The sequence below is a fragment of the Macrosteles quadrilineatus genome, unplaced genomic scaffold (genome assembly GCF_028750875.1).
Source record: "Macrosteles quadrilineatus isolate MER2022 unplaced genomic scaffold, UCM_ALF_1.0 Scaffold_4__1_contigs__length_99947679, whole genome shotgun sequence".
NCBI classification, from domain to species: Eukaryota; Metazoa; Arthropoda; class Insecta; order Hemiptera; family Cicadellidae; genus Macrosteles; species Macrosteles quadrilineatus.
In genome coordinates this window covers 68,768,365-68,795,329 of record NW_026542597.1, presented here as the reverse complement: position 1 = coordinate 68,795,329, position 26,965 = coordinate 68,768,365, and the positions used below count along the sequence as shown (strand labels likewise).

The following is a 26,965-nucleotide window of genomic DNA, read 5'->3' as shown; positions in this document are numbered from 1 at the left end:
CTTTGCATATGAGTAAAATAGTACCTAACATAGTAGCTTTGACTATGAGGATTATTAGACATCCCATTTCCTACAAGTTATGTCCGGTTTTATAATGAAAATAATTGCAGTTGAGTTAAGCCTTTGATAGAACGTGCTGACATTGATGTATTTTGCTACATAAATCAGGAATTTACAGCATCACACTCCATCAAGATCTCAATTTGACTACATTATTTACAACTTAAAGTTTTCGGCCCTTGACTTTTTAGCCCAACTACTTAAACTTGATTGGGCAGTTTAGCGTAAACTAAAACATAAAAAAATACCCCCGCCGCAGCAAACCTGCAGACTAAGCGAATTTCCATTTGACTGATTGGATTTACACTGCAATGTCTACTTAAAAATATAGCATTTATTCCCGATTTAAATAGAACTAGTGTACATGTTGCTCGAATTCGAGCAATTGTTAAGTATTACAGGATTTGCAAACCAATAACAATCATAATTAGCTATCAACATTTCAACAAAACACACCTACCTTCCCTGTAGCAGCAAACCTAAGAACTCATATTAAAGTTAACTTAATGTTATTTAAATAGGAAAGAAATTACCATTTTCAGGGAATATCTTTGTATAAATTTAACCAGGTAAATGGAAATTCGCTTAGTCTGAAGGTTTGCTGCGGATACGCAATTTTAATAACAGCAATGATTGAAGAATCTGAATTATTACTTATATCCATGAATTTATTTAACAATTATTTCCTGTAAAATATTATTACAGCAGTTCAAAAATATTGAAACAAACTCGATCAACAAAAAATTATGTAACTGAAAGAATTCCATACTAATGACATTAACATATAGTTTGACGGTTCAATTTAATCAATGTTAAATGTTTACATTCGGGCATAGACAAAAATGATTCGGGTGAGTGAGATATTTTATTAATGTTTATGATCCCTACCGTTCCTGTTCTAATAATCATGCAGTATTTAATATGTTTGGACCAGCTGTATGGAATTGTGAAATCAAAATTAATTTGACAGTTAGTTCTGCTTGTTTACATTTTAAAATTTTGTGGGTTTGTTCTTTGTTACCATGGATACCATCAATACATATTTCACTTTTAATTTCTGACAACAGCTGGAGTTCCATAACAAATTTTGTTTCCCATGTTAATCTTATGGATAAATACGAAACTTTAAAGGGCCCCAGGGCCTCACTCTCTAATTATTTCCTTAAAAAGAAAGTTTCCTGCACAACTTCACGTTACGCTCTTTCCAATGACACCAAAAACAAAACTGTTTTTTTGTAAAATGTTAATAGTTAGTAAGAAATAAAAACATTTTCCAAATTTGATCAAAATATGTTCATAAACAAGCAAACTACAACAGTTTACTCATTCTCCATAAGAATAACATGGGAATTTTAAATTTACAATTTTTTGGAATTTTCTCCGTAACCATTAGGCGCATAATAACGCTTCAATATACTAAATTATTTGTTTTTTTAAGCTCTACAAAATGGTTTGAAAATAAATTGCTAAATTTTGTGTTTTTTGGGTCAAAAATGGGAAAAACCTATTTTTACCCCATAAAACCCCCCGTAAACACCCGTTCCCATGGTCCGATCATGCTGGATCGCGAACTCGTTCGAATAAACGTAGGTTTACACGTTTGTACCAAATTTCATCAAAATCGGATCATTTTTGCTCGAGTTATCGTGCTGACGGACATATATATATATATATATATATATGAATTTGAACGGATGGTGTTTTTGGCCTCTAGGGACCTCAAAACGAAAAAAAAATCGGTCCCGTGTCCAGGTCTTACCATGAGTACTACGGTAATAGCTTATTCCCTATATGGGAAATTCGCTAAAAGCAAAGATTTGAAAACCGAGAGAAAAATTGAATTTCTATAGTTAGCTCTGTGAGGTTTTTAACTGTGTTGTATCTGAAAAAACGGCTAGTGCTGGTTCAGTTAAATGGGATGAACTGACTATACTTCGTTCACAATATTTAGGCGGATCGAGGGGAAGTTCCCCCACCACTTGTATTGTATTTATTGTATGTTGCTCAATCAGCTGCTTAGCATAGAGTGAAGGGTGAAGTGGAGGGGATATATTTATTCCCCTAAAAAACCACCTAAATATTGTGAACGACCTATAGTATCATAGATAAAACCTTTGACTATTAATACAACAACTGTATCCAATAGTCAATGATAAAACGTACTCCCTTGTGTCCACAATTCAATGATAGTAGTTAAGAAGATTCGTTATAGTGAGATTGACATTTAGGTAACAGGTTGTGTATGTGTTTATTTTACTCAGGTGATTTTATTTGTTTGATAACTCTATTCGAGGAGGATGAATGAAAAAATACGTTTTACTCAACAGGCCAAGTGGTTTCTATTCCTTAAACTCTAAAAACCTAAAACCATTTAAAAAAATATAAAAATTAAAACGATTTTTCTGTTCACGTAAGCTTAAGCCATGTGCACGTACGAGCTTGTAAATAAATTAAAATAAATTGAAAAAAAAACAAATAGCTAATAGGCATTGGGATGGAGCATGGTCAAATCAAAATGTATTTAACTCCTCCCACATACTACGGTGCATAGATGCACAAACATTTTTAGAGCCCTTTCCAAATGAGTTTCAACCATGATTAACTTCTTGGGTGTGATTTGACGTGAAATTGGCAGTGATTTTATCAAATTAACTAGTGTTTTTCTGCCAATGCAATTAAACAACGGTGAACAGACTCAATGTTAAGAGTTCCCACGCCCCCGTCGATGACGAAGATTTGGAGCTCAATGAGTTGCAGCTGATAGATTGATAAACAGCTGTTGGTCTGGCGGAATATCAGTAGATCGTGCCAGGAGCCTTGGCCTTCTGACGTCCTCTCACTGCTGATGTCCCTTCTATGCAACCATAGATTCATCAATAGTAAAGTCATGCAATAGAGAAGAAATATTAACTTTCTCTTCTCCATAGCTGCATAAGTTACAAAAAGCTGGGTAGAAAAAGTGTTGAGGTTAAGAGGGTTCGATCCTAAAGTTCAGTTGCTTTTTGTTGGGATAAACCAAAAACTATACCCAGCTATTGGCCTTTTTGACCTTTAGGCCCTATTTGGCCTTTTTTATGTAGGCCTTTTAAGAAATGGTCCAGGCTAAAGAACAGCTGGTCTTTAGACAGTTAAATTAACCATATTTTACCCTCACTTTGCATTCATATTCAGCTTAAAATGCGCATCCAAGTGTAAGTTGAAATCTTCATTGATTTATCACCAGTAAATAAAACAAAAATAGGTGATTGTTTGTGGGATTAGTTTTACTTCCTTTTTGCCATAGCTACTTTAATACTTTAAGTAAGGTTGTTTATTTATAAGGATAGATTGACTCATTCTTTGTCATAGTTTGATCACTATACCCTGTTCTCAAAATTTGGATGGTTTTAAAGGAAGAAATCTATCCCCTCCAATGTATCCTACCCTTAAAAAAATAGCCGAGGTCTGTCAAAACGTAAATCAGCTGCAACATATACATTGAGCAAATAAAGAAGTGGAGAAACCTTCCTCAGACCGCCTAAATTATGTGAACGGGCTGGACTTTGGTGAATACTGTACAAAACAATGTTTTTATGGGAAAAGATTGACTCTCTTATTCCCCTTCAATTGATTTTAAGACAGTTTTGCACACTTGGTTGCATATTATCATAGATTAAACATACTCCCTTAGGGGATGATTAGGGGAATGTAGTTCATAGCTAAGCATGAATGTAGGTTGATCAACTTAGCTACTTCAAGTAAATAATCATGAAAGTAGTGTTTATCTTTGACCATCAGTTATCTTCCATTATTTGGCTTCTCTTAGGCCTAATCATTTCAGAATTCATAAGGTACCAGACATGGCCGAGGCGGTATTTGAACCCACAATCCACGGAGGTCTTCTGGCTGGGGAAATTATGCCTCAGATAAAATAGGTAAGGCAATAATAGAACAGACGATTTTTGTTCAGTTGCATTCTGATTTTCGGAAGGGTTATAGGTAATGTTACTATGTAAGGGTATAACTAACTACCTTTGGGGACCAATGGGTTAAACCACATTGTTATGCTCTAATAGGTGGATATGTAGTAAACATGACGATCATAAGAAGCATGCCGTTTTATTTTCCTAAATCAGCTTACTTCTTTGAAGTAAATTGTGTTGGTCATTGAGAATTATCTTTCTTTCTGCTTATTTTTGTAGCATCATAAATTACCTGGATGATTTTTTCCTCATTTGAAAACACATGGCCCTGTATCTTTTTATATGTAAGAAAGTGGTAAATTACTGCCAAACTGAACTAAATTGTAAGCAGATTCATCAGAACAAAATGTCCGCTACATTATTTCATAATATTCTAATCAATACAAGAACTTAAAGTCTATATAATTGCTTTTTGAAAATGACTCTACTTTGAAAATAAAATAATAAATATTTCTTAGAGTATGCTACATTGTGTTAAGTTTACCCAACATCTTTTACGTCATTTTTTATTCATTCAACGGGGTGGTTGCAACTTTTTCAAATGCAGCCATATGGAAGAGATTTGTTCATAATTTTATTATTTAACTATTTGTGGTTAACAGTATGCCCTATTTCATCAATTATGTCAGGCATACGTAATCTTTTGCCAATGTTTTAAACACTTTAACTAAACCAGCACTCTTTTATTGTAAACTATTTTCATTTAAACTACTGTTCCAATGTTTGTGCCAGGCTTTATTGGCATCACGAAGAAACAGAATGGACCTGGCTTTTGGCAGATACAGAATACAAAATGGAAAGGAAAAAAACTGTATAAGTATGAAAACGATATTTTATTGTTCTAGTGTAAAATATATCACAAACTTCCAGATTTCCCTGTTATTTACATGAGTGTAACAGCTAAAACCACAACTAACAATACAAGTTAGGAAAATGTAACATTATTAACATCAAACTTCGTACAAAAGTAGCAGCAGCGTAAGCCATTATACGATTTGATAACCTATCCTAAACATTTCAGAAATGTATGTGAAAATACAGACACGCAATAAGTTATTTGGAAAATAAAAGTTATGATGAAGATGTATTACATAGTATAAACATTAACAAAGCGAATCATACTACAAAACAGTACATCTTTGATGATCAGTGAGTATGGTAAATAAAATTTAAAAAATCTAAATTTGTTGGCCGATTAAATTCATTTCTGCTGATGTTTAGTAGCATTTAAAAAATCGTATTGAATTGAATTTCCCTGACAGATTGGTTTACTTAGTCAATTAAATGTAACTTGGTCATAAAGCAGTACAAAATCAACCCATAGTCTTCTCCCCTGTGTCATTGGAAGGTGGTGTTTGATCATTTTCCGTGGTTGGTACATTGTCGTCGTTCTTAACACTAGGAAGGCTGTTTTCGGATTCTATCGTATGGGCGGGGGGAAATGTGGTCTGCTGGTCATCAGTTTGATCGTTTTCGGTAGATGACGATTCTTCAATGGCTGTTGTAGCATCGGAAGAGGTCTGTGCAGTTTCATCAGAAGAGGCCACTGTGTCTGTTTGAAGAGCGGGTGAAGTTTGATCAGGCTCAACTTCAACTATTATTTTAAGAGTGAGTGATTCTTGGTCCTCTGAAACTTCTGAGATAATAGCAGTCTCTGTTGGATGGGCTCCTTCTGCGTCACCTGTTTCTGAAGGTTGCGCTGAGGGTTCTGATTCTACAACTGGGGAAGAAGAAGTAACGTTTTCTTCAGATGATGACGAGGTTTCTTCGGCAGACGCATTTTCTTTTGTTATTTCTGCAGAGTCTTCAACAGCCGCTGGCAAAGTGTGCTCGGTTTCTGTTTTTGCTTCGGAAGCCTCTTCGATTTCAGATTGGGGAACATCGGAATTGGCTACAGGACTAACTTCAGGGGTTGCTTCAGAACTCGCTTCTGATTTAGCTTCACATGTAGTTTCGCTGACGGTTCGCTCTTCCTTAGACTCTTCAGGTTGAATTTCGGAAGACGAAACTGGCTCCTCTTTGACGGGCATTAGTTGTACTTGAGGTTGGGAAGATTGAACTGTGTTAGCTACTGGAGAGGTTGAGGTTGTTTCTTTTAGAGCATCTTCCGTCGGGGTGGTGGGTTGACCTCCTTCTGTAGACGACTCTGGTGCAGGCTCAGGGGTTGCCTTCTCTGTCTCGGTGGTTGTTAAAGATGCCTCAGATGAAGTGCTCTCTTGCCGAGCGAGGGGTGAAGGAGTTTGAGCAGCCCCAGAAGACGTGCTTGCTGGAGGTGCAGGCGATGGAGAAGCTGAGATCTGTCTGCTGATGACGTTTCTGATCTCCTCAATAGGCTTCAACAAGGCAATGAGAACATCGTCGTCCCTTCTCTGGAACGACAAAAATATTTGGTTATATTTTATAATTCAATAGGACTAAGTATTTCCTAAAACCTATTCGCTATTCCTAACGTGTCACACATAGTTATGTGGATCGAAATATATTCGTTTGGGAGATGTGGACGTATTTTCAAAGGTTAACTTATTGTAAGTTTACTTTATTTCAAGATTGTTAGCAGCGCTTATAGTGAATGCAATTTTACACGTAATTAATTTTAATTTTGGTGGGGATGCATTGTCTTTATGACCATTAGTCTTCTCAAATAAACTTATATACTTTTGTAAAGTTTAATGAAAAGAACATCATTTGAACACATTCTAAATATTTGAAGCATTACTTAATAATCATCTAGAAGAAAGGCGGAATCTAGAAGAAGGAATTTGAAAACAACAAGAACAAATCGGACGTAATGAAATTAAAAATTAAGATAAATGTAATATACAATCCGGAATGTTTCTTTGTATCCACCAAACTGTTTAAAGTGTAAATGTTTTTATGGGCTTGAGTCATTTTTCGTAAAAAACATTTAACATTTTGTCAGTGTATTATTATTGCATGGAAGATGCTAAATCTGAAGTGATAAAATTTCAATCACAATACCTGAAAAAGAATTTCTGGCTCAAACCAGACAAAGCCTCTCTTCTTGGCTGCAATTAAAAGGCCGACCACTTTGTCTGAGATTTTTGTGTAGAACTGAAACAAACCAAATTTTATTTAGAAATATATTACATATTTGAAATAGGTATTTTACAATAAAATACCCTACCATTGACTTTTAAGAGGGCAAATAGCCTAATCACCCCATTACAGAATTTGAGGCTGGTGTAACGGGGTTTTTATGTTGGTACAGTTTGAATGCTCAATTTTTCCTGTATTTTAGGAAATAGTGTAGGCCTACGTCTGTTTAAGTAAATGGTTACAACACCTTGTTAACATTAACATCAAACTGAAAATCAACAGTTCACGACTAGATTTTTATAGTTAAGAGTTCTAAATTTAACTAAATGTCTTCTACTAAAAACTGGAAGAAACATAACCTAAAATTGTCGTCTGTTTATTTATAAGTGTATGTTTAACTTGTAATTTTATTCAGATTGTACGGACGATGCTCCGAAAATGAGTTTGAGGAACCAACGATATTGATACTAAAATGAAAAAAATATGTCTCCATGTTGCTTAAATTTGTTAGTAGATAATTATTAATCACGTGTCAAGTCAGTCTTTTAACCTTGCAAGGTTAGAAGCCTGAATGCACTCAGACTTCGACTGTGAGATAGACTTGTTTGACAGTTCTGGCAGCGTATCTAAACTGTCGCGCTGAAAGATGAAATAACTTTGTTGCTCGTTTTACATAACAGGAGTTTAGAAATACTTATCTGTTTTCGTACCTATCTGCTGTCGTGTATTGTAACCGTCTTGAACAAGTTGGCAGTTAGGAGATTTGAAAATCAAGCAGTGAATTATAAAAGCTTTCAGTTTAACAACTTGACGCTTTGGTTCAAAGTGTAATTTATTAAATAGTTATATGGGGTTTATTAAGGAAAATATCATGTTATTTATTACGAATGGCTCTTCTAAAATTTCAAAACTTACACAGTTTCGTTCATACCATAGGAACTATTTTACTTTACCATGGTAAACACTAATTAACACAGCACAAATTTGAATAAGCTATACAGTAAAAGGTCCATTCAACATTTAGAATATAGTACTGTATTCACAAAACTAAATAAGTATGCTTAAAAGTGTATCCTTGATTGCAGGATATCATTCACTTCCCTGTCAAATATAAAAAGTTTATACAAAAACATCTTCCGAAGTTCGAGCATGTCACAAATCTTTTCAAAAGCTAGAGTAGAATTTTCGGAATTTTGGAACGTTGACGGTATCACGTTACAGGGAAGATTTAAAATTGCAGAAATCGCGCTCAATGGTATGGACGGAAACCTGAGTTATTTTTAAATTGGCAACTTGACGTACAAAACGCAAGGTAGAAAGGTGGGGAGTCTAAATTTGGGCTGAGACAAAAACACTGCGTGACTAGGTGGCCGTTCTAAAGAGAGTAGTTTGATGTGACAAATATTACGTGACCAAATAACCATTTTTAGGACAAATTGGACAACGGATTAGTGACCGAATAAGTGTTGTTATGCATTTTGTTTTGGCAATTATTACCAGCGTACTGGGTGACCATTCTTTGATGTGATGTTTGGTGTCACAAACTTGACGTGACTGTGTGGCTGTTCTATAATGTGATGTTTGGTGTAACAAACTTGACGTGACTGTGTGACTGTTCGATAATGTGATGTTTGGTGTGACAAACCTGACGTGACTGTTTGAGCGTTCTATAATGTGATGTTTGGTGTAACAAACTTGACGTGACTGTGTGGCTGTTCTATAATGTGATGTTTGGTGTGTCAAATTTGACGTGACTGGGTTACCGTTCTATAATAAGATGTTGGGCGTGTCAAACTTGACGTGACTGTGTGACTGTTCTATAATGTGATGTTTGGTGTGACAAACTTGACGTGACTGTGTGGCTGTTCTATAATGTGATGTTTGGTGTGACAAACTTGACGTGACTGTGTGACTGTTCTATAATGTGATGTTTTTGTACAACAAACTTAACGTGACTGTTCTGTAATATTTTGTGTGACAATGGTAATGGTATATGACTAACATTTAAGTGTTCGACTGATTTGATTTTGAATGAAAATAATCCACTACAAACTTTAAACATGTTAAATATTATGGGTTCCCTTTGTCTGCAGTGCAATGCAATTGAATGAAGTATTGATCGTTTCACGGAGGGCGGCTATGTATGGTTAATTATCATATATTTAAAATGCAAAACGTGTGTACAATAGAAGTGTTTGTACGAATACAACAAGCTGTGATGATAGGAGGTGGAAATTTTCTTTTGGAATTGAAAACAGACGTCCCCGAAGGGAGTTGTAGGCATAGAAAGATAGCTATAAAAATACACACATAAACTGTGTGTATTTGATTGCGTTCACTGTGTTCACTGTTCACTGTTCCAATAAGCGTCGAGTTTTATGAAACTTATGGGTTTACTGTATAATTTGGAATGTTTGTTTTGTTTCACGATCTTAATTAGTTCAAGACATTTTTATCACATTTATAATATAAACATCATCAAAGGGAAAAGGAGAAAGATCTAAAAAATAATTTTCGGATCTTAGAAGATATGTAAGAAGAAACAATAATGTTAAATGGCTTGTCTAGTCAATATATAGAAACTGTTTATTTGTTGTCTCACTAAACGCACAGTAAAAATCAAAATTGAAGAGACACTTTGCATACACTTTGTAACTTTTGAATAACAATTTGGCGGGACGTCTTCAAACTAGTGACAGCAAAATAAAAATCCTATGACCAACAAATTTCAAGCTATGTAATGCAATTACTAAGCATTAAATCAAAATTGAACCTAACGGTAAACCCAAAAAGCAGCATGTATCATTGAGAATCCAAGTTTTACTTGTATCATGCTTAAAACAAAACGTCTTGGCGCAAATACGAAAATAGGCGAGTTTGAAATATTGCGTTCCCATGATAGTTCTAAATTTGTAAAGCCATTGGTACCGCAATGTCAAAACTATCAGTTGTTTACACATTCCAGTATCTCTGCGAATAACCCGAGTTTGGCGCGTGTCCAGCGCATCTCCCCCGCCAGCCCTTATATAGACAACTTTGAAATCTTCATCTTTCCGTTTGATGGCGTAAGATAGCGTAACCGATGATATGTAGCGAATGGAGAATAGTTTATTACTTAGCTTTTTCTGAAGAAAGAAAACCTATAGAACAAAAGATAGTATACACCCAATTTGAATAAAAACAACCTATATGAACCTGAAGTAAGTTTGTCTTCTTATTTCTTTCTTTCATCACAATACTAGCCTACTTTCATCATGGTACTTTCACATCATGTAAATTTGTAGTACCATGAATTATATTTATGATACAGTAGTTAAAATTTCTATTAAAGAAGGGCAAAGATTCTGCTGAAACTTGTTTTATTGATTGTTAAATGTATTATGCATGTGTACGTGATAATGTTTTAGTGACGTCCACTAGATTTAAACTTCTTATTTTTTTTTAATAAAACAGTGTATGCTCGTGTGAGTGTTTAATTTTTCTGGTATGAGACTCAGCACCATCTGAATTATTGAAAAGTTTATTGAAGCAGTAGGTAGTTCATAAATAGATTATGAACATAGAATGTATTTGGTCGCAAAAATTATAAAGGGGAGAAATTTAATCTGAGGACATAAAAGAAACTAAAACATTCAGGAATTAAATGGCCATAAAATGCATTACCGGCCTTAAAATTACCTTCAATGATCCGTTAGGATGAGAAATGTACGAAAAGTATGTTTGATCCACTAGACAACTTTTCCCTACTTTTTACAAGACTGATCAAGATACTTAGTAAGACAACGTATTAGTCAAGGTATTATTCAAAGTCAATACAGTATTCAGGTGGTCAGGTGTTGGCAACAGAAACTATTGGCTGTGAAACATACTTTTGCTCGGGTCAGTTCCGAAACATTTGGAGCACATCTTATTCCAGCTCAAATGAAATTCGCGGAACAACCAAGAACTAACAATAGAGACTTGAGGGAGCGATAAAATTTAGTACGGTTCTAGCACGGCCCGACGGGATGGATTGAAGATACTCATTTTAGCGAATTTCCCATATAGGGAATAAGCTATTACCGTAGTACTCATGGTAAGACCTGGACGCGGGACCGATTTTTTTTTTCGTTTTGAGGTCCCTAGAGGCCAAAAACACCATCCGTTCAAATTCATATATATATATATATATATATATATTTATATATATATATATATGTCCGTCAGCACGATAACTCAAGCAAAAATGATCCGATTTTGATGAAATTTGGTACAAACGTGTAAACCTACGTTTATTCGAACGAGTTCGCGATCCAGCATGATCGGACCATGTGAACGGGTGTTTACGGGGGGTTTTATGGGGTAAAAATAGGGTTTTCCCATTTTTGACCCAAAAAACTTAAAATTTTGCAATTTCTTTCCAAACCATTTTGTAGAGCTTAAAAAACAAATAATTTAGTATATTGAAGCGTTATTATGCGCCTAACGGTTACGGAGAAAATTCAAAAAAATTTTAAATTTAAAATTCCCATGTTATTCTTATGGAGAATAAGTAAACTATTGTAGTTTGCTTGTTTATGAACATATTTTGATCAAATTTGGAAAATGTTTTTATTTCTTACTAACTATTAACATTTTACAAAAAAAAACAATTTTACCCTCCCTGATGCAGCAAACCTAAGTACTTGTTAAACTAATTCTATTTAAATCGGGAATAAATGTTATATTTTTAAGTAGACATTTCAGTGTAAATCCAATCAGTCAAATGGAAATTCGCTTAGTCTGCAGGTTTGCTGCGGCGGGGGTATTATAGATTTATCATCCGTGTGGATCAGCTGTGGAAAGTATTAAGACACTGTTTTTAATTTCGGGTATAGGTAGTGTTTGTTTTTTCATGACTTGGACCAGCTTTAACACCATTCCTTTGTATTAAAGCCAAGTAATAATACTCCCTCAGTCAAGTTTGCCATAAAATTCAACTAAAAAAGTTAACTTCAACCACCTTTAGCACACTTAAAAGTAACCAGACATGAACCACGTGTCAAATAAAGTTCAAATTTTAACTTGTTGTAAACAAATAATAGTGATGATAGAAGTAAACAATGTAAGATTCTTACTTAACTAGTTTGTGGCTATCAATATGAATGTTATTTTATAATCACTTAACAGAAAATATATATCCTATCCCCAGAGGATCAAACCCAAACGATCAAATAAAGCTATCGTTTTACCTTTGATTTACTTTCATAGCTAAAACTAATCCAGAAGATATTTCCTCTTTTATCCTTTTATGGAAATTGATGACGACATAGAATGTGCAATAGTTTACGAAAATGTGCTTCCAGTTTGGAATGATTGAGAAGTTCGTGTATAAGATGTATTTTATCTAAGAACTCTATCGATGGCTTGATTCCAAAAGTTACCTGTTACTCTAGGGCTGGCCATCACTTGAACATCAGAATTAAATCTCGACTTATGTTGTCATTAGCTATAGGCTTTGTTCATAGTAAAGTTTAACACTCACAGCGAACAGTTCGCCGAACGGTATGATGATGCATTCATCACCGTCGGCGTCCTTCCGTCGGGCGCCCATGTCATGGATCACCTCGCACAGCTCCAGGATTTCTCTGCTGATCTGTGTGAACGCTCTCTGACCTCGCAGCTCTGTCTTAGAGCCAGCAGCAGGCCTGGAACAAGACCAAGTTGAAGTGTATGATGATACATTCATCACCATTGGAGTCCTTCCGTCGGGCGCCCATATCATGGATCACCTCGCACAGCTCTAGGATCTCTCTGCTGATCTGTGTGAAGGCTCTCTGACCTCGTAGCTCTGTCTTGGAGCCAGCAGCTGGCCTGGAACAAGAACAAGTTGAAGTGTATGATGATACATCCATCACTATTGGAGTCCCTACGTTGGGCGCCCATATCATGGATCACCTCGTACAGCTCCAGGATTTCTCTGCTGATCTGTGTGAAAGCTCTCTGACCTCGCAGCTCTGTCTTGGAGCCAGCAGCTGGCCTGGAACAAGAACAAGTTGAAGTGTATGATGATACATCCATCACCATTGGAGTCCCTACGTTGGGCGCCCATATAATGGATCACCTCACAAAGCTCCATACCAGGATCTCTCGGCTGATAATACACTCGTCACCATAAGTGTACCGGTGTTTGTCGCCGGCGAGGTTGTTGAGTAAAAACGAGATCAATTTTTCTTAATCGTGATTAAATTTCAACAGGGTGTCACCAGCGTGAAGAGATGCTGATTGGTATTTTTAAGACATCCGACAAGTCCCCAAATACTTGTGACCTCTTAGAAGACCAATTGATTGGCGTGTGCAAAACCCAACCTTGATTGAATACTTTAAGACCTCGATTTAACCCTTCTCTATTCGATAAGTTAACAATTGTCATTGTCTGTAGTCAAATGTAAATCCAAAAATGATCGGAATTAGATTGCGAATGCGTCAAAATCATGTTTTGACTAATAAGGGTTGAGGTGTTGTTAATGAAAGGTGTTTCGGTGTTTGCCATACATAGGAAGTTATCCTCGCTTTGATCACGTATTGTATTATTTTTGGTAATATCACAGACTGGTGGACTAGCTAAATGGAGCTCACTTAGTATATGATAAGATGTAACGTACTTTGACCACATGATACCAGCCGCGCTCTTCCGTAAATGCATATTTAAATAATTTATTTTTGTAAAAAAATACAACCGACTTAAAACGCTCTAAAAAGAATGAAATAATTTCAATAAAGTAAACTTTTGTATTAGGCAAGCTCACGTATTTTAAGTCGGCGCGGCTCTATGATGATTTTTGATACAAAATTGAAAGAGGGTGTCCATATTGCAGGTGACTATCTATAACTAAAGTTGTTAATCTGCATGTATTTTTCATAGTTATGCGTTAAGTGTCATTTTATTACCGTAATCAGAGATCGGCATTATAGTGGTATTAACGAGCATCTTTAAAAAGATTATAACGCATTTAAATGTTTCTAACATGGAAAAGTAACGTTTTAATACCAAACTAGCTTCTTTTCCCTATTATAATATCAAACTAAATTATTTTCCTATTCAAATAGAACATTCGTGTGTGTTATTTTCATAATGCATTTATTCTGAAGTAAACATAATAAAATACAAGAAAATATTTCCTTTAATATATAAACAAAACAGTTCAGTATGTTTTTTATATATTTATGTTATCCAGCTACAATTTATTGATTTTCAAAATACACACACAATATTTAATTTCAATCATATTTGCTGTTTGAGCCGCGCCGACTTGAAATACGTGAGCTTGCCTAATACAAAAGTTTACTTTATTGAAATTATTTCATTCTTTTTAGAGCGTTTTAAGTCGGTTGTATTTTTTTACAAAAATAAATTATTTCATGATTTTTAGTGACTGTATAATTTTTTATATATTAATTACTTGAGGTTTTTTGATAGGCAAAACTGTTTGGAACAATCAAAAGTTCCACAGAACAATCATTATTTTAAAACTGCTTGAGTCACCTGTTCAGGTTACATAATCAATCGGTATGAAAATAAACATTTTTAGATAATCCTTAAGAAAGAAAGAGTTGTCCATTAAATTAGACCTAATGAAAAACTAATTGTATTTTCTTGATACATTGAAATGTCAGACATCATCGTTTCCTGCAATCGGTGTACTTCTACATTACTACATTATAAAAAGAAATACAGTAACGTCTCAAGCCTTTTGGAACAATATAAAAGTTATTCCTCATTTACCAGCACTAAAAAATCTCTCAAAAGTGGAAAATTGGTCGATAACACGTATAGTACCTTTGGAAAATATTATATGAAAGATTGGTTCAGCTAAAAGTGGTGTAAGTCATGTAGGGGGTTTTGTTTGCTCAAGATATAGCCTAGTCGAAATTGCAAATCATCTTCCTCTAGGACTTTCCGAAGCAGGCATAATAGTATTGATATTTTATAGTAACTGGGTAGAGAATATTAATAAGCATTCCACATCTGCAAATGAAATATGTATATGAAAGATTGGTTCAGCTAAAAGTGATGCAAGCCATGTAGGTGGTTTTGTTTTCAAACAAAATCTTGATCAAGATCAAGATATAGCCTAGTCGAAATTGCAAATCATCTTCCTCTAGGACTTTCCGAAGCAGGCATAATAGTATTGATATGATATAGTAACTGGGTAGAGAATATCAATAAACATTCCACATCTGCAAATGCATGTTTAGTAATTAAAATATTTAACACTTTTAAGACAATTGACGATTATGCACTGTCACACTTCTTAGGTCGTGTAAGGAATAATTGCATTTAATTTATATTTAGACCTGTTTTACGAATGCTTTGGTTTTCACAATACACCTTTATTTGTCAATATCATACAGCTATTCACTGAAACATATATGTTTTTTAAGTCAGAATATTCAATACTAAAAACAGAATTACTGTATACACAAATCAGATCAAACTTTAAAATAAATTTTTTATAGTAACCAAAACAAAATGCATGGCAAGAAATAGTTTATTGATCAATATGAAGCAACTGTTTCATGAAGAATTGTCTCTAGCTTCATTTAAATGGTTTCAACTAACAGCTGTAGGAATGTTATCATTATTTATTGCCTTCTCTGCACAAATGTAAACAATCTGCACAAATGTAAACAAAATAAATGTTGAATATTTAAGGTTTTCAGAATTTTTCACCGAAACAAATATTATACTTAAACATAATATATAAGGTACCTAATAGAAACTCTCCTGGTTATTTTGGTGGTGGAACCATACTGATCGGTAAAAGAATCACAGAGAAATTGGTGAACATACATAGAAATAAAAAACATCGCCACAAACAAATTGAGAACCTCCTCCTTTTGTTGGTAGTGGGGAAGTCGGTTAAAAACTGAAACAATCACTCTATTCCTAACATTTTAAAAATATTTTGAAATTATTACTTTTCACCGAGACTCCAAAAGATTTCTGCAGTTCATTGAATTGAAATGTTGAGGGGGAAATGTAATTAGTTCAATGTGACAATTTCTGTGAGGTTAATAGAAAAGCAAATTGGAACACATCACAAATAAAAACATAACTCTTAAGAAACTTGTTTTACACAACTACAAACTCTTAAATCTCTCGTTTGGACATCAAAATTCACTTATCCCAGTTTACAATTGCAAACACTTAACCTCATTGGCTTCCTTCCATGTTTACATTTACAAGTAAACGCCTTTGATGGTCTGCTGCCTAATGATAACATCACTGGCATTGTTGGATATAGCTCTTAACAAACTAGAAACATTCCGTGCATTTGAGTCCTACTTTTCTGTTTAAGTAAAAAGTATATTTTGCTAAACCAATTATGAAGATATGGTAAGACCCATTAAACTTACCATATCTAACATTTACATAAGTTACTTAACATTTGATTGAAAATGTTAAAGGTAGAATTCTCATCCTACTGCAACTCCTAAAACTTTTTTCTACTTCACGTTTCATATTCAGTAACGTGTGTGCAATGTCTAAAAACGTTTCTCTTTTATTTTAGGTTACAACTTACAGTGAGCTTATTTTTCTTCACTAATAATATCAGAGGAGATGTTAAATGCTACAAATACTTCATTATACTGACGATTGAGTTAAAACTATTTAAATAATAGAACTAACAAGCAAATGATACTGTAATAAATCAAAACAGGATGTCAGTTGGAATAATATGAAATAAAGAAGACAAAAATAGATGTTAGCGTCCCCAAGCGTTATCAAAAATGAAAATATCTTAATGTTATCCCCAATCTATCGTTAATTTACCATGATGCCAAAAGATGTAGTACATTAAAAAGTTGAGCAAGAAAAATTAAATTAATTCATGTAGTTTGATCCATGCTGATAGTTTTTTAGTAGTCACTCAATTCATGTTTGTTGCCCATTTTTGCAATAAAACTCTAATATTCAAAATGTGTTATGTCAGTAAGGGATGATTTTTACCATTCGTTCATTGAGTGAACACATCACAGAAACATTTCAGAAACATATTTTTCACCACACAATGATGTTTTTAGCTGTTTTACATTTGGTAATTGGTGGCTGAATGTTACGTTTTGCTGGCCATACCATCTCTCATCGTTGTTTGGGGACGAGCGGGTTTTTACATCCCTAGGGCCGCAAAATCAGCTGTTCGCTTACTTAATTAAAACATTAAACTATTGCAATAGACTTGTTATATTGTCACCGCTGCCTATCCACTATTTATTATTGTTTCAGCTGATTTCTCAAGTTGTTTTTTCACATAACCTTAAATTGTTGACTGTTAGTGTGCATTATTTTTGTGGTAAATAGTGGTAATAGGTTATAGTGTGGTGAAAAATAGCGTTCGTACCAAAAACCAAAATGGTTTTGCAGCTCTCGAACGTTTAAGTTCTCGACTTCGTCTCGAACTTAAAAACTATCTCTAAGTGGTAATACAGCTTAAAAGAAACAACTGATCTTAATATAAAACAAAGCCACGCAGATCATAATATTTAACTGCATCTATTTTTCAGCTTTAAATATATACCCAAGTGTTGTGTTGTATTGATTAAACAAGAGGTTCTATCCGACGATAAACAATACAATTTTCCCTCCTAATTACGAATAATATTTCTACACTGACTGGTTTTGTTGACGCTGATGGTACGTCCCAACACGGATGTTTTTGTAAGTGGAGCCAGCCATCTCGGCTATAGGCCAAAACTGTCGTCTGCTTTGACTCATTGAGAGGCTGAAGCTCGACTTATGACGACTCCTTAAATTACACCGGTGGTATAGTTGGTGCGATACGGTCGTGGTAACGTTATTCAAATACTAATTCCGATATTTGTATCTTTCGCAGCAACGCTCTTTTAATGATTACTTAGGTGAAACAATGGGTAACATACAACACTTTATATGTAAGGCCTAAATTAATTAGTCTATTGACCAGGTAAAGCATGGATTCAATGAGTAAGTATTATAGTGAGTATGGTACTATCACAGGGAAGTAGACTAAGCCACACTACTTCTATCCCTTGCAATTATGGTGCAAACTACTTATGATGTGTACACTTTTCTCTGTGAGAATTGAACCAATTTCTAAGTATGGGGTGTCAAAAAGACTGTGTCAATTGTTATTCAACAGCACTAAAAACGTTAACTTCTAAGTCTATTTAACATAATTTTTAGAGAGAATAGTCTGTAGCTTCTTGTATAGAACTAAAGTTGAAGCATGTATCCTCGGTAACTATTTTTTTTCTCTCTCTAATTAATTAGTTGGTTTTTAGTCAGTTACAAAGTTATACGAAGCATAATACACCCCACAAGCTCATAGGTTATATTTACACGGCGTTATTTACATCATTTGCTAAAATACTGAGCTGCGACGTAATTTTAAGATAGTTGAAACCAATTGTTTACCCAAAAACATGTTTATCCGAAAAATCGGAAATAGAGATCCCCACTCCTCGTTAGACGAAAGCCAAAATTCCGACGGTCTGCCAATAATCAACTATTGCCAGATGTTAACTAGGGGATTACACATAAGTCCTATGAACTGCAATAGTTTTATATCCGTCAACTTTTGATACTGCAAGTATATCTCTCATCCTACTTAAAACTCGAGTCTTCTTACTATCTAACGTCAAAGTTTTATTCGATAGCACGATAAATTAGCCCTAGCACTACAACGAATTCCATCTAGGTTGACCTTAAGATTAGAAAGCAATTATTATAAGAACTGTAACGAATATAAAAACAAATGAGTTCATCGTTTTTATCACAGACTTCAAGGGGGAAATATGAAAAGGAATTACAACTATTTTACTTTTTGAACGAGGATCCCCCGCTTGAAGAGCATTTGTAGACAGAACCCACTTGTTCTTTCACTATAGTGTATATTGTCCAGTGTATATTGGATTAGTTAAGTCCAAAATTGAGAACAATGAGTCAACGCGTGAATTTATTTGAAATTCAGGTCAATTGTTTAGGACGGTGTCAAGCACGTGGAATTATGAAAATTTTGATACAAAGGGCTGGAGAAGCGCCAGCAACAGTGGAATCTCAGGGTCTGCGTTTTGGTGTATTTCTGTCGTACTGCGTGTCTCTTTCTCAAATCTTGATGGAAAGACCACAATTTGTACAATTTAGCTTGGCTATCATCGGGAAAATCCAGTAGAAGAAAGCAGTGCTATGAATGAAACGTAACCTGGAATGTCCTTGAACAATGTCATCTGATTCTTATTTCATTCAACCATGAGCCTCAGACGATCTTGTAATGCCAGAGAGTTGAACCCATCTATACATCACATACATAAATGACATACTCTAACCACAAAACCAACTAAGCCTACTGAAGAATAAACTATGGCCAACAAATTTTAAATTTGAAAGTTGTGTGTGGTAGGGTAGTAACTTATTCACTACGCTATATTATTTTAAACATTATCCTCTAAAATCTTTACATTCAGACCCAATACTAAGAACCATATTAGTTACTTTGATCACCATACTCAAATATCTTGAGCTTGAGGATCAATAATATATCCATCAATCAATAATCCATTTTGACATCCATACCCAACAATTATATATTCAATACAAATTTATTGACAAAGAGAAAAATATATATTTTCCCACTATCTGGATATCCGTTCTTTAGAATAAGGACTGAGGATCATAAGTTGAACATAATTTCCGATAATATGTTCTTCAGAATTCTGAGAATTGCATAGATTGACAATCATTCTCTTCCATTTGTCCTTTGTCCAACGTTGATCTCGATCCTGAAAATGTTAACCTTTATTGTTATTTTACCGAACGTCTCAACCACTAGAACCAATACCAAGAAGTAATTTATTTGGTTTAAGTACTTGAAAATAAAACTAAATTATATTTCATGTCTGGCCGAATGGCAGAGTTAATGAATGAACTTGGACTGCATCGTATGCAACTTCTTTCAACAATCGATCCATAATTCTCGTGGCAATGCAGTTAATGCGTTGTTCGCTGCCAAATTGGCATTAATTTTTGCCCTTGCCATTCCCAATTCATGTTGCTGCAGAAAAACGCATAGAGGATTTTTAACATGAAGTTTCTAAGGCAAACAGAGATATTTTAATTACAATATTTTACGGATTTGCCAATGAAACTTAGGTATAAAGGAAATTTGCTAAATTATGAATTAGCAAAATTTACCTAAAATCATCCTGGCCAAAGAATTGTTACGTAGCTAAAAAAATCATTTGGATTGGTGAGATTTGAGCCAGCAATCCTCCAGGGCAAACGCTGGGGTTCTCATTACTGTACTACATTAGACCAGTGGCGTACTGCTACACGCCGTGGATCCAAATATTCAACGTGGACACTCTTGGACACCATCTTCACATGGTATTGGATTCAAAATTAGAGTCCAACTATAACCACATTTTCTTTACAAATTGCATAATTCAGGACAATTCATTCAACTGTAAAATCAATATACATAGTATAGATTACACTTAATATTTCACTACCAAAACATCCTGCTAAACTCATTCAGAAACGCTACTCTATAGCTAACCAAGATTTTTTTTATGAGTAATTGACGTTCCTAAAATTAATGTCCGTTCAAGGAAACGGAAAATTTTGCAATCACCGTTTTGATTGGCATATTACTTGAAAGAAACCTGCCTAATCTTCCCCTTTTTAGAGGATTTAAGTTTGTTTGAAAAGTATAATTGGCAATTAAATGCAGTTCTCTCCTCAACCCTTTTAGTAATACAGTAGAGGGACATTGAGTAAATTTATTGAATCAGTTTTACCTGACGTTATCATGTAGGTATTTTTCTCTAAGAGCACAAAATCCCAATTATTTCAAACGGAATTTCCATAAGAGCAATAATACACAAACAGAAAATAATGTTCAAATTAAGTCTTCCAATTTTAACTTGCAGCAAATATAAAGTACAGTTCTCAGCCTTTTGCGTTTTGCTCTTTTAAATTATTGTTGTAGGCCTATAGTAAATTACGGTTTTCTTATGATATTCTTGATGGCCTTTGGCGGTCCAATGAATTTACACTGCTAATAAAGGAGATGGATAGAAAGTTCAAGACAATAGATACAGTTGCAAGGTTTGCCAATGCTGGAGTTAACGATATTCAAAGAGTTCCAACACAGTACAGTGTATCAGATTACGCAAAATGTAAAAACTGCAAAAAATATCACGAGAACTCTTTTACTTTTTACAATAATAATCCCAGCTATGACATCAATAATACTTAATATTGTGGCCGTATTAGTCAAAATAACTGACCATGCCATTCCCCCTTCCCACGAGGTTCTGCTTTCTTAATCACACTTCGCACGCAATAGAATGACTCATACATGACGCAAACTGATTCTAGTATGATCAAAACTGTGCGTGATGGAGCCCGGCTGGTCTAGAAGCTCGGAACTTCTGTCTCAGAGGCCTCTGGGTTCAAATCCTATCAATGACCAATTACTCTTTATGGTGTAAATCTATTAACAAATTTAATTTACTGTCAAATTTAGTAGTTTTATTGCCTAATAACAGTCTTAAACAAACATAATCTTTGTACAGTAAAAGGTAATCGCATGGTTTGTTCTGCTTCTGAAACGAGTCTTTAACCCTTTTAACATGTGCAGTTTGCGCACTGGTCCCCTAGTAACAACATATTCGTAAATTATCTATACTGTTAATACTGTTCAATGAAATGGTGACCATAAATATTAGGTATAGGCCTAGTTGCTATTTATCTTTAACTGATAGGAAAAGCATGACGTGAAAACTCCCCTGAAATACGATACTTTATAGATATTAAGTCGTTATTAGTGCACTGATGCACCACCATGGAGTCCCTTTAAAATGGCAAGTTGTAAAATAGGATGGAAAGTCTACTACTTACTTGTACTATTTGAAGTAAACGGTACAACTGTGGAAAGGGAGTGAATTTTCTCTTTATAGTTATACTCAAAGATGATAAAAAACACTTTTTGTCCGTGTGATGAACTATATTTTTCATCATATTGCAACATTTCAGAAAACGAAATACTTTTCATGTAAGAATATAACCTCTCAAAACGACTTCCAGATTGTTTTAAATTTTGCTAATACAAAATATGCAAGCAGAAACAGCTGTTTAGTAAGTTAGTCAATCATTTCGTCTATTACGATTCTTTTAGTGTAGCCAACATCATACTATCGATATGTCGAACCATACACAAGAATGCAACAATAAGCTACAACCAATTTAATCAATCGATACACAATTTCGATACATGCGATTGCTTACAATATTGAAGTTTACAAAAGTTGACTTTTACTTCCTAGGGACTAAAAAGGTTTTTTACTCCCTAGGGAGTAAAGAGCCACTTTGTACCCGCAAAGCATTCAAAATTGCTGTTTTTTATGCAGTATAACGAAAACTTCCATGCACATTAGTAACTTTAAAATGTTCAAATTAAAATAGCATTTTTTAAATCCTTACCCAAAATTGTCAAATTATAATGCAATATAGTGGAATTTTAAATTCTTACCTAACTCTTAGTTCAACAAGAAAAAATTGCATTTCTAAAAGAGGGCCTTTGCTTTATAAATTTATAAGTTTTAATATTGTGACACCTGTGATATAGATTGTGACATACAGTAAGTGAAAACATCAACAAGGTTTGATACATAACATCTTTTAGTTCAGAATTTACGGAAGAAGATGGCTCTCATCTTGTACATTTGGAATAGAATCGTTTTAAATATATATATACGACGCTGACACATGCTGACACGCCAGAATGCGTTTTTAAAGGCAAAGATCAGCAAACAATTAGCGTTAAATAAATAAAATAATGTGATAGCTTTATTACTGACTGAGATCAGCTGATTATGTAGCCACAAGCATTGATTTTAGCCCAATGTTCAAGGGGTTTTGGGCTATCAAGCACAGCTCACTTTTCTCATCGAACTGGTGATCTCCTAACCACAATACTAGGCAAGCTCTTTACAGGTATACAAAATTTGTAGTTTTTTTATAATACACCACCTGCCCCCAAAGGATACCACATATGTAGCGAAATGAATTTCATATATGCGTAAATATCTCTAAGGGTCCCTTTGAACATTATTTAATCCATTAGAATTCAATAGGAAGATTAATTCCCTTTCAAAATTCTAAAAATGTGTGCAAAAACCTAGCTTGTACAATTACGTTCGTAAATTATGACACTATATTTTGCAAAAAGACACTTACTTGCCATACTCGTCCTTGTTGAACTTTGGCCTAGGCGAAGGAGACCGGCTGAATCTGCCGCTGAACGGATTCAACGTCTGCCGCTCAAGATGCTTCAGCGCCTCCTGGTTGAACTTGCTGACTTTCTCAGCCAGACCCATGAACTCCGTCATGTTGTCGAGCACTAACAGCACTGACCGAGTCCACAGCACTACTATAGGCGTTCCCGGTCAGCGTCGCGACGTTAAAATAGACCGCAGAGGCAGCGCCACCTCCGCCTCCACCAGTCATTCATGGCCTACAACAATGTTAAAGATAGAAGGCTTCTAGAAGTGAATGACTCACTGACTCAAAACATTCCTCATCTACGGAAACTTGGGTTAGGTAATGGTTGACGTTGAGTTGGTGAATGAGTTTACCAAGAGTTGTTGCGAATTCTTAAAAGAATGATACTAAGATATCCTTATTTGAACATAAGGATGATTGCGTAAAGTGTGTTGTTATGCTAGAAAAGAGGAATATACATACTTAAAACTTACTTGGTCAACAACACGTTTGGTAACGTAGATAATGTTCTTCTTAGCTGGACATAAGTAGTATCGAAATCCATAGGGACGGATTCAAATTGGTATGCATTTGAAAATGGGCTGTAGTAAGTCTGGTGTTTTTTAAATATCGGGATGCACTTTTGCAGCTACCAAAATATTACCTTTGACTATTGGTTGTAACATTGCAGTCAAAGCAACACACTTAGGATGATATGAAAAGGGCGAAGCAAGGACTTTTGATTAAAATACTTGTCACTTTCCAAAACGACATGATGGTAGACGAGCTCACTTTATACTGTAATGCTATTTCCCTGTATTCAAATCAATTGAATGTGATCACCATTTACTCAACATATGTTCTGTAATATCAAATGCCATTGTGTTTATAACGTTCGGTAACAAAACATAATGATTAGTGTAGTTGTCTTAAAACATTTTAAAAATGACAACAAATAGAAGTCTTCTCAACGAGTTGTGTATTTTCAAGGATGTGTGGAGGATTTACAGATATGGAGTAAGTAAAGTATAAACAAGGTTTTAATTCATAACTAGCTGTGTGGCGTTCTACGAACGGGGATCTTGTAATCAGTTGAAACCTTCATTGGGGGAAAACTTGACAAAAATCGCACAAAATTGTGTTTTTGATAGTTTGTTATTTTATTTCCTAAGTAGCGAGACCATATTTCTATAGCCAATGACACTCTCACCAATCCAGTGAATACAGAAAAATGGCTTGAATCTTGATCGGTACATCGGTACTGTAGTTTTCTCGGAGTAGGCCGCGTAAATTGACAATTTGGCGTTACAGCAGACAGAACAACAGAGAGACAGAAATACAGAAATTGAGATAAGACTCGTTTCGGCTTTCTTAGGCTATGAAACGTAAAAATAACCAAAAACTGCATGATTCTACGCAATGTGCAGACAAAACTGTAATTTTATATATAATATCTCCAACAGTCTAATTCATCATTTAAACAATACAACCAAATAATACATTTCAGGTTGGTTGATAATACATTTCAGACATTGGAAAGAGTTTGACAAATTAAAGAGGAAAAAATTGAGTTTGAAATTTAATTTCTGTGAATGAAAAATGTGTTAAATTAATTTATTTGTTATGGTATTTTGAGAATCTCACTAAAAATTATCTTCAGTCCATGTTTCGTCATTCGCAGTCATTCGTCATTCGTCAGTCTGCAGGTTTGCTGCGGCGGGGGTGTTCGTTTATTGCTGATTATTGTTTTTATATTATTATTTATCAACGTGTTCTTGTTAATTAATTATAGAACATTATTCATCTTTTTATTTGATCATAAAGCACTATATTTTGTTCCAAGTTGTTAATGTGTTTAATCAATATTTTATGCGATCGGAAAACTTTTCGTTCGTGTCAGGTAGTATGTTTAGTCTATGGTATTATTATGTGAAAATGTTTCAAAGTGGAGATGCCATCGGATTTTAAAATCAAATTAAATAATTAAAATATACCTACTCTATGTCATGGAGCTCTCAGGAATTGTTGTCTGCCAACTACACGGAAGACCTCTTGTAGGTTGGGGACTCTATAGCCAACCCCCAAATCCCTCTTTGTTCTGGGGCTCTATGACCAGCATACTTCTTATTTTCTGCTGGCTCTTCTTCCTTCTTCGCTTTCCTACTGAAGAACTCATCTTCCCTTTTCCCTTCCTTTCCCTTATTTTTCAGCCGAACCCAGTGGTGTCAATCGATCCTTGCCGAAGAGGTGAATGCCACCGGTCTCAGCAGTAATTCGTGCTGGTTCTCGAGGATGCCAGGCGACCTCCTGGAGTAACTAGCCTTACCCGGGTATGCAAGCCCATGTAGCACAGATGGTTGGGCCAACGTTGGCCAACTGTGGGACAGTTGGTCGATGGTTGGTTGGAGCTTCCACAACCAACCAACCGTTGTCCAACTGTATATCTCGTAGTTGGGCCAACCAATATTTACAACTGTGGACCAACATTGGTTCATTGTTAATGAAATACATTAATATGCATTGCTGGGTATCATACATCAAGCCAACCGTTGTCCAACCGTTTTTCACTCCATTGGACCAACAAAAGATACTTTTGTTGGACCAACGATGGTCCATAGTTGAGTTTACACGACTTTCATTCTCTGGGTCTAGCTTTCACAACATAATTATAATAAAATATCTGGTTTTACAATACCTTTATCAGTTCCAAAAGTTTCCAAAAGTTTTTGGAACTGATAAAGGTATTGTAAAACCAGATATTTTATATATTACAGTTCCGGGGCTACAACAATGAATTTTAATAATTATAATAATGCAAATATTTTTTAAATTAATATTCTTTAACTTATTTGCAACAATTTAAGGGGAAAGAGTAATTAATCATATAACAGGCAATTATAATAGCATTAATAATCTAACAGTAATTAATTAATCTATATTCAAATACCAGTATCCTCTCTAACTCAAAAAAAAAAAAAAAAAATTACTTATGATGCCTTAACAGATTAACAGAATCATATTATACTGTGTAGTATCAAAAATGTTTGAAGTATTGCGACCATTGCAACTGTCGGCTACTCTTTCACCACTTGAAAACTCTCTACAGGGTGAATAAAAAGTCAAGACCCCCCCTCTAATATTTTTCCAAGTAAATATACAGAGATATCCTTTTGGTGGTCGAGCAATCTTAGCAGGAAGTTTCATTTTACCATTTTGAAATTTTTGAGTGTCCCCCCAAAAGGGGGGATTTGGGGGGCAACTCAAATTTTTTAAATGTAAACCCCCTTCAAGTGACACCTCATTTTGAAGTGTTTACAAAAACTTAAAGAATGGTGAAAACTAGAGGTCGCTATCTCTTCTCTATCTAAAATGGTAGCCCGTCAAATGTTGTGGAAAATCAATGGTAAAATTGTTAATATTGGCTGCCATTTTGGATAGAGAAGAGATAGCGAGCTCTGGTTTTCACCATTCTTTAAGTTTTTGTAAACACTTCAAAATGAGGCGTCACTTTAAGGGGGTTTACATTTAAAATGTTTGAGTGTCCCCCAAAAGGGGGGATTCGGGGCACAACTAAAAATGTTTCAATAGAAACCCCTATCAAGTGACACCTCATTTTGAAGTG

The 26,965-nt window shown here is 34.8% G+C and overlaps 1 protein-coding gene across 1 annotated transcript; it reads right to left on the bottom strand.

Annotated features, from left to right (window-relative positions):
• Nucleotides 1-4,836: 4,836 nt before the first annotated feature.
• Nucleotides 4,837-23,582, bottom strand: LOC128993487 (uncharacterized). Its single transcript, XM_054417426.1, has 4 exons — nucleotides 23,320-23,582; nucleotides 12,583-12,745; nucleotides 7,002-7,094; nucleotides 4,837-6,391 (listed from the first exon to the last, which is right to left on the bottom strand). Exons 1-4 carry the CDS (start codon nucleotides 23,469-23,471, stop codon nucleotides 5,336-5,338), a joined length of 1,464 nt encoding a protein of 487 aa, XP_054273401.1. The 5' UTR covers nucleotides 23,472-23,582; the 3' UTR covers nucleotides 4,837-5,335.
• Between the last annotated feature and the right edge of the window lie 3,383 nt (nucleotides 23,583-26,965).

Bases quoted from the DNA above. Each gene is read 5' to 3' on its own strand.
- LOC128993487 (XM_054417426.1), bottom strand. From the start codon at position 23,471: ATGACGGAGTTCATGGGTCTGGCTGAGAAAGTCAGCAAGTTCAACCAG. The intron at 12,746-23,319 runs GTAAGTGTCTTT...GTCTTGTTCCAG, and splicing joins AACAAGGACGAGTATGGCAA to GCCTGCTGCTGGCTCTAAGA. The intron at 7,095-12,582 runs GTGAGTGTTAAA...GGTTTGTTTCAG, and splicing joins CGTTCGGCGAACTGTTCGCT to TTCTACACAAAAATCTCAGA.